This window comes from Chlamydotis macqueenii, chromosome 13, assembly GCF_036417535.1.
Source record: "Chlamydotis macqueenii isolate bChlMac1 chromosome 13, bChlMac1.mat, whole genome shotgun sequence".
Taxonomy (NCBI): domain Eukaryota; kingdom Metazoa; phylum Chordata; class Aves; order Otidiformes; family Otididae; genus Chlamydotis; species Chlamydotis macqueenii.
The window spans coordinates 15,638,212-15,645,839 of NC_141568.1; the positions used below are offsets into that span (position 1 = coordinate 15,638,212).

Below are 7,628 nucleotides of genomic sequence, written 5' to 3' on the forward strand. Positions count from 1 at the left end.
TCCGGGAAGTCATTTTTACATCAGGATACAGCCCACGGCATCTGTGTTACAGCAGGCAAACTGCTGAGCCTAAAACCAGCTGACAGAGCTCTTCACAGGCTGACAAACAAGGACAAGGCTGCAGACAGGCACCTTTGGAAAGAAAACTCAACCCAAAATGACACCAAGATGTCCTATCAATGCCTGGATGTCACCCCAGGAAAAGCTTCACCTTTGGCACTGGGTATCAGACAGTATTACAGCTAGACAGGACCAACAGCCAGCAAACTACTGACAGCAAAGCAGGCTTTAAGAGGGGAAAAAGAAAACCACAAGCAAGACATACTACTCAAAAGACAGTGGGGTTTTCATGAGATGTGCAGAACCAACATAAGGGCTTCTACTTGCTGAAGATAAAGTGTGATGCAAGGCACACTTCTGCTTCTCCCTGCACTCACCCTGCTCTGTGTTTAATGACAAAACTATTCCAGTAGAAAGCTGATTAAACCAGATGATAAAAAGGTCTACCTCGCTAAAATGGCAGAAAACCAATAAGCACTGGAACTACGAAAAGAGAAGGGAGGGGCCACACAACTGGAAAGAAAGGAACAACAAGAGCCTGTTGTTTCTGGCAGGCTGGTAACTTGGGAGACGCCTCCTGTAAGCGCTGGTTCTGAGATCCTCTCAGAGGGGGTCCAAAAGGTCCCAAATAGGTGGAACAAACAGTAAAGAACAAGTTATTCAGGAAGCAAATATCAGAGCATATTCTAACTGTGATAGATTTTGCATCAGGACTCATTTAAAACATCTACCATGAGTGTTTCACTAAACCAGCTGCCCAAAATTAAAATGTGAAGTTAGATAAAAATCTAAATTATTTCTGGATTTTAAGCCAGGAAGTAATCACTGACACTTATTGGTTCAAGACTCTCCTTGATAAGAGTAACCATTAAGTCACTGCCATCTGCTGCCTCTGCAATAACGGATGAGAAACAAGAACATATTTTTCCTGACTTCATTTCCACTTGATAAAACACCATTAAAACTGACCCAGTCTGACATTCCCGGACTTCACAGCAGAGAAGCCAAGAACTACACACACCTCAGCGCCGAAACAGCTCACCAAAGACACTTCCCCCAGCCCAAAGGCTTCTTCAAACTGAGCAAAACCCACCAAGGAATGAATGAAAGGATGGGGCTAGAAAAGACTCAGAGGCGGCAACTCGGGTTTTTTCTTGAGTTAGGCTTAAATGGCTCACAACAGTCGTTTGGGAACAACACAGATTCCCCAGCCAACCTCCTCACGTAACCTAAGCCCAGTCTAAAGACTGTATATCTAGTTTCATACACACATAGGTGAGCACTGGAAACCAGCCGCCTCTGCAGCTGAGCTCTACGCGAAGGTAGGAATCTAAACGTGAAAAACACAAGTGTTTTCAGGTCACCCCTGCTACCAGCCAGGCACCTTTCCTCAGCACTCGGCGGGCAGGACTCTCCCCACACCCTGAGAGCAGAACAAGCCCCTAAGGCACCAAAGCCAAAACAAAGCCATCCCGCTGAGACCTCTCCCTCCCAGGAGGGCGCTGCCAGGGCGGCAGCGCAGAGCCCGGGGCTGTAAATTAAGAGGGGTGGGGGCGGGAGAGCGGCCCCCCCCCCCCCCCCGAGCCGGCCCGTCCCCCTTCCACGAAGCCCCACAGCGGCGGGGGCGCAGGGCGGGAAGCGCAGCCGGCGCCGGCCTGCAGGCAAATCCCTGCTTTTTAAACAACAACAACAACAAAAAAACCGTGAGGTAAATAAGGAACGGGCGGCGCTGGGTGCGCCGAGGAGCGGCGGGGAGCCCCGCTCTTTGTTCGCCGCCGCGGGTAGGCCCGGCGCGGCCCCCGGCCCTCACCTCGCGGACGTCCTGCAGGCACTCGAGGACGGCGAGGTTGTTGGCCCAGCTGTGCTTGGAGCAGAGCCGCACCACGTCCTCCCGGCACACCGCCTCCTCCGACAGCTTCCACCCGCTGCCCGAGCCGCCGCCTCCGCGGGAAACCCGCGGGGCCGCCGCGCCCGGCCCCGCCGCCTGCCCCGCTAAAGCCAGGCCGCCGCCGCCGCCACCAGCGGGGCCCGCCGCCGGAACAAGAGGAGCGCCGCCCGTCGCCGGCCGCGCCGCCAGCGCCAAGAGCAGGAGGAGCGCCGGGCCCGGGCAGCGGCTCCGGACACGTCCGCACGGCGCCATCTTGAATCCGCCACCTCCGGCGCGACCGCCCGCCCACCCAGAGGCACGCACGCCGTATGCAAATCAGCGCGCCGGCTGACGTCACCCACGACGCGCCCCCTCGGCGGGCCACGCCCCCTCTAGGAAAAACGGGGCGTGGTTTGTCGTGGCCCCGCCCCTGTCCCCGGTGGCTCCGCCCCCCCATCGTCGGCTGGAGGGGTGGAGGCGCCGTCATGGCCCCCGGCCGCCATTAAAGCCCTCGGCTGCCCCCACACCCCACGCGGGACAGCACTCGCCAAAATGCTGAGCCAAGGCGAGGAGCCGTGCCCCCTGTACCCTCACACCTCTGGGAAGGGGGCCCGGCCCCGCCCGGCCCTCAGCGGGTGTCTGGAAGCTGTGGCCGGCTTTTGCTCTAAATCTCTCAGTTCCCACTCGTGACGTGGAGCTGGCGGTGGCCTCCTCCTCCTCCAGAGTCTGTCAAAAGCCGAGAAGCTCTCGGCTGCCCTGGTGTACGAAAGGCTGTGAGGAAATGGTGCTCAGGCGCTCAGTAAAGAAAACCTAGGGCCACATATAAAACAACTAAGAAAAACTGCTGAATAGCGGCTAAAAAAAACCAAAAACTTGAATAAAATACTGGGGAGAAAAAACACAGAAAAACCTGACTGACAGACAGCCAGGATGCTCGTGGGCAAGCGCTGACACCAACAAAACAGCGTGGGATCGTGCAATCAAGGGTTGCGTCCCGGAGACGCGCAGCAAACGGCCCCAACCTGCGCGCCGGCATGTCCCCACGCCGGGTGCTGAGCTGGCAGCTGGGGTGGGCCTCTGCCCGCGCAGGGGTGCACCCGTGGTCCCTCCTGGGGCAGGCCGCGTGGGCTGGCGGGAGGGGATGGGATAAATCCCACTACCTACACCAGGGTACCCAACCCTGGGATACCCCCCAGGGAGCAGGCAATCAAACAAGGGCAGAAAAAAAAAAAAAATCACATTTTGAAGTGCCACAGGGCTGCTAATTTTAGGGTTTGGTGGGCTAGCTGCACTTCTGCCCTTCCAGTACGTGATTCTGTTTTGGGGCTGGGATTTGGCATGTCACGCTCGATTGTTGCTCTGTGCTTTCTTCATGGGGACGGAGAGAAACCGGCGCTTCTGTAGGACTGATCTTGTCCCCAAAGCAGGATCTGCAATGGCTGATCCCTTTGTAGATGGGATCTGCAAGCTCCTCCTAGGGCAATGACGTGGAGCTGGGTGCTGAATTTGGTGATGGATCATCTGAAAACAGCATCTGCAACCACACAGCCTCTGTCAGAGCACCGTTTTGGTAATGCCGCAGCCCCCTCCACCACGGCAGCCAGACCTCTGAATTTCACAGTAAAGAAATATCTGTCCGTGTGTTGAGTCAGCAGCAGCAGTGGGACACAGGTCTGCCACCAGCCCAGCAACCACAGCTTTTCGGGTGCCCTCCCAGTCTCCCAGCAGCAGGATCTCACCAAGCCAGCTCACAGCACCCTCTTGGGATGGGTTTACCTCAAAATCTCAGCTTTGCTTCCAATGGCAGATGGAAACAGGGGACAGGGAGAACCCTGTCTTGATTCCTCTGCCTGGTTGACTCCAGGAGAAGTTTTCCTAGCACAAGCCAGCATTGGTCCAAAGGCAGAAGCTTTTGGCTGGATGCCTGGGCGTTCCGCGGGTCTGCCCTGGCTCCGTGAGCTGGAGTGAAGCAGAGCTACAGGGCTGCTTCCTTCCCACCTGGGCTGCCTCATCCTGCCTGGGCAAAGCCCTTCTTTTGGAGATGCCACCAGCCATCTTAACTGCACCAGGAGCTACCAGAGCACTGTGAGCAAGCTGGAGCCCACCGTGGCCACCGACCTGCAGCCGCCTCGTCCAGGTCGAGACGAGGGCAGGAGAGGGCAGGGGGGTCAGCTGGCAAAGTCCTCGCGCTTCTTGCATTTGAGTGTCACACTGGGACACGGCGTTCAGGAAAGTGGCTTTGTGCTGGCACCCAGGGGCGGCGCAGCTGGGAACACTTAAAAACAAAAGCTGGCAAAATCCAGCCCATGGTTGGCAGTGCGTTTGGCTTAGTGGAAGCGAGAGCTGGCTCCGCTCCTCCATCCCTCAACAGAACGAGGGTGGAGGGGAGCAGCGGAGCTGGATTACGGCTCCTTTCTCCTTCCCACACCCTTGGGAGCTCTCCAGAGAGTCGCTTTTTGATGAGTAGCAGCAACCCGCATCCTGCTGAGCATCCTGTGCTCCGGGGAAATCTCTCAACCTGGAATTTTACCGTCCTGCATAACTCACTGTTAAATAAGCATTTCGTAAAAAAGAGCCCTGTGCTCACCGTGTCCACGCAGCAAGTTAAACAAGGAAGAGGTATTTCTGTGCGCACAGCGACATCTCTGCCCGTGCAGTAACCCCAGCGGCTTGTTGCAGCTGCAGCCGCTCTCCGTCGCACAGGCTCGGTGGAAATTCCCTTATTGCCACATTTTAAGCATTTTATCAGCAAGGCTCTCAGACTCTGGGTGCTGCATTAAGTGCTTGCAGTCATCTGCTTTTGTAGCAGCGTGCCCGCTTCAAGCAATAAACCTACATTTATAGAGCCCTCGGCTTTGCAGAGAGAGGCAGGGGTGAGCTGAGCTGCTGGGACGCCTCTTGCTCCTTCTCAGCAGCATCCTCACCCTCCAGCTCTCCCCTTCAGGGAGACAAAAAGCTCTTCCTTGGTCCGTACAGAGGAGCTGCTCCAATTTTTAATTGGATACAGACCGCTTGCTCCCACATGGCCACGGGCACTGCTCCGGATCTTGGCTCAGCCTTCACGCAGACTGGCTCAGCTGCCTCCCTCCAGTGCTGGACCCCAAAACTTCAGCGCTGCCTTTCCCAACTGATGATCATCTCCACCAACAAATGGCACTGCAGAGAACCTGGTCGAGTGCTTCGTTACTGCTGCCATTCAGTGCTTTTTCTTGCTGGCTAAGGCAGCAACACTAGCCTGGTATTTCGTGTTTTATTTGCGCAACATGCACAAGTTCAGCTCCACTTTCTTTCAGCTTTTCTCCTAGGCGAGAGCCCTGCAGCATCATTGCTCATCCATGTTAGGAAGTAACCACACGTCCACGGAAGTCTTTAGCTTCCGAGGAAGCTGCGGATGAGCAGAAGACAATACTCCAGCTATGACTTCGTTGGTGTAAAGTGCAAGGGGAGCTTCATGCCTCTCACGCACAACTCTTCAGCCCAGTGTGACATTTGTTTTTCACAAGAGCGATGCTGTTGACACATCTTTGCTTCAGGAAGCCTCAGAAGCGCCGGATTGTTCCTGCAGAGCCTGTTGCTTCCATCGTGTTTATGCAGCTCTGTGTTGCAGTTAGCACCTACCTTTAAAAAAAAAAAAAAAGGGAGGGGGGGCAGTTTTCCAGCCCTTCCTCCAACCTGCCACAGCTCTTTCCCAATCTCGCTTCTGCCTTCCCAAGCACTCAGTGCTGCTCCCAGTTTGACGCCGTCTGAAGCACGGGGGGCTCGCTCCCCCTTCCGCCACCTCTGCTGCTAGCGGAAACACCAAATCGGACTTGATTGGACTAAAACCCCTGGACCCTCAAATTAATTAGGCTTCACTGGGTGGGATAATCACTGAAATTAGTTTGAGGCACTTTTTTTCTCTTGACCAGCATGGGCTGGACATTGCCTGTTACCTGCTAAGTTTGTCCCAAGGATTAGAGAAGCATTTTAGGGCACCGTTCCCCAAACTCCTCTATTTTTCCGCTATTCTCTTGCAAGAGACGGGATAGGTACAACATCCCCTTGGTGTTCTCAAGATGCTGCTACAGCTCCAAGACTTTACCGAAGTACCGGAGCAGGACTTTCCTGTGGGTACCCACCCCGCAGCACCCAGTGCTCGCTCATGCCGCCGGGGCAGCCGCAGCTCTGGCTGCCGTCCGAGCACAGCCCATCTTCTTCAGCAAAGGGAAGTGATGCGAGCACGAGGCACTTCTGCCTTCTCAGCAGTATCTCTAAATAACTATCCCAAATGCAAATAAACGAGGATAAATATTGTTATCCTAAATGACAGAGGCTGTTTGCACCAACACGCTCACCTTTGCAGGCTGAGCGTGCTTGCAGGGGACAGCGGCTCGGCGGAGGGGCAGTCCCACTGCCAAGGTGCCACAACCCCCTCTGCTCAATTTCGCAGGCGACTCTGCAGCGTTTAGGGATGCAGCTAGACTCAGAGGGTGGCTGAGCACTCAACTCATTCCCATTTGAGCTGGGAAAAGCCTTTACTGCAGATTTGCTGGTCAAAATTGCATCCCAGCAGGGAAGACCTTACCCCTTCCTCGCTGCCTCTCTCAGCAGTGAAATCTGTTCTTTCACATGTTCTGGTATTCCACGCAAATCTAACTCAACAGAAAACTAGTTTTTGCTTGCTCATGCCTTTGTTTCCCCCCATCTCCTCTTCCTTCTCCCTGAACTCCTGTTCCTCATATTCTCTCTCCTTCATAAACCAGCAGAAAGCAAGGTCTGTTAACAGATTTACTGCCTTGGTAGAAAATCTGCTAATCTACATTATCAGAAAATCTTACCACATCTCCTTGCAAACCAGAAAGGAGAACTGAATGAAATCCCACTGGGATGCTGGCTACCTCAGTGTAACACGGTTCAGATTAAGCTGCTTGTTTCACTGGCTGCATCACCTGGTTTTAATCCAATTTGGTTCAGGACACACAAAAAAGCCGCTTTTCTACCCTCTGGAAAGCGGCAGGCACAGCCAGAGCCAAGAGAAGCGCTGGCAGGTCCTGCCTCACATGCACGCACACCAAGCTGCACTCACACTTTTTTAGTGCTACGTTTTGTCATCTGCAACATTTTTTGTGATTTTTATTGAAATCTCACTCCTGAGTTGCAACAAACCAACAGCTAAAATGCAAGGGTAGATGCTACGGCTGTGAAGTCCCCACGGCGCAGAGGCCACACGCAGGCAGGGAGCCAACTGCCTGCTGACCCTCCCCTGCCCAGGCTTTTGCTCACTCTGCCAGTGTCATCTCTCAGACCCGGCTTTACAAGAATTAAAATTAGCAAAGGTGCTCCCTTGCAACACTCTGCAAAACAAAACAAAACAAAACAAACTAAACAAAATGCCTGTGCACAGCTCAGAGCAAGGCCTCAGCTGCAGGAGCCACAGCGCTGCCCGCTTTTACCTATCGCCTCGCATCAGATTTACTACAGGAATTGCCAAGGGGCCGCCCTGCTCCACAGTAATAAAATCTTCCCAGAGACAGAGGCAGAAATAGCCACACCGTGGCTTATTGCCTGAAACTCCAGTGAAACAGCTCAGCCTCTAATGACAGCTGCCTTGCATGGCATAGACACTTTATTTTTTTTTCTTCCTTCACTCTCAGAATCTGCCCCTTTGACTCCAGGCAGAGATGAGCAAGTATTTAACACATTTGACCTTTTATCAGTCCTC

General features: G+C 54.2%; 1 protein-coding gene across 1 annotated transcript in view; it reads right to left on the reverse strand.

Moving 5' to 3' along the window:
- The window catches only part of GLG1 (golgi glycoprotein 1), an 80,391-nt gene extending 78,187 nt beyond the window's left edge, over positions 1-2,204 (reverse strand). Inside the window, exon 1 of the mRNA XM_086757892.1 lies at positions 1,871-2,204. Coding sequence (XP_086614018.1) covers positions 1,871-2,200 — 330 coding nt within the window. The 5' untranslated portion in view covers positions 2,201-2,204. The remainder of the gene's footprint in view (positions 1-1,870) is intronic.
- Between the last annotated feature and the right edge of the window lie 5,424 nt (positions 2,205-7,628).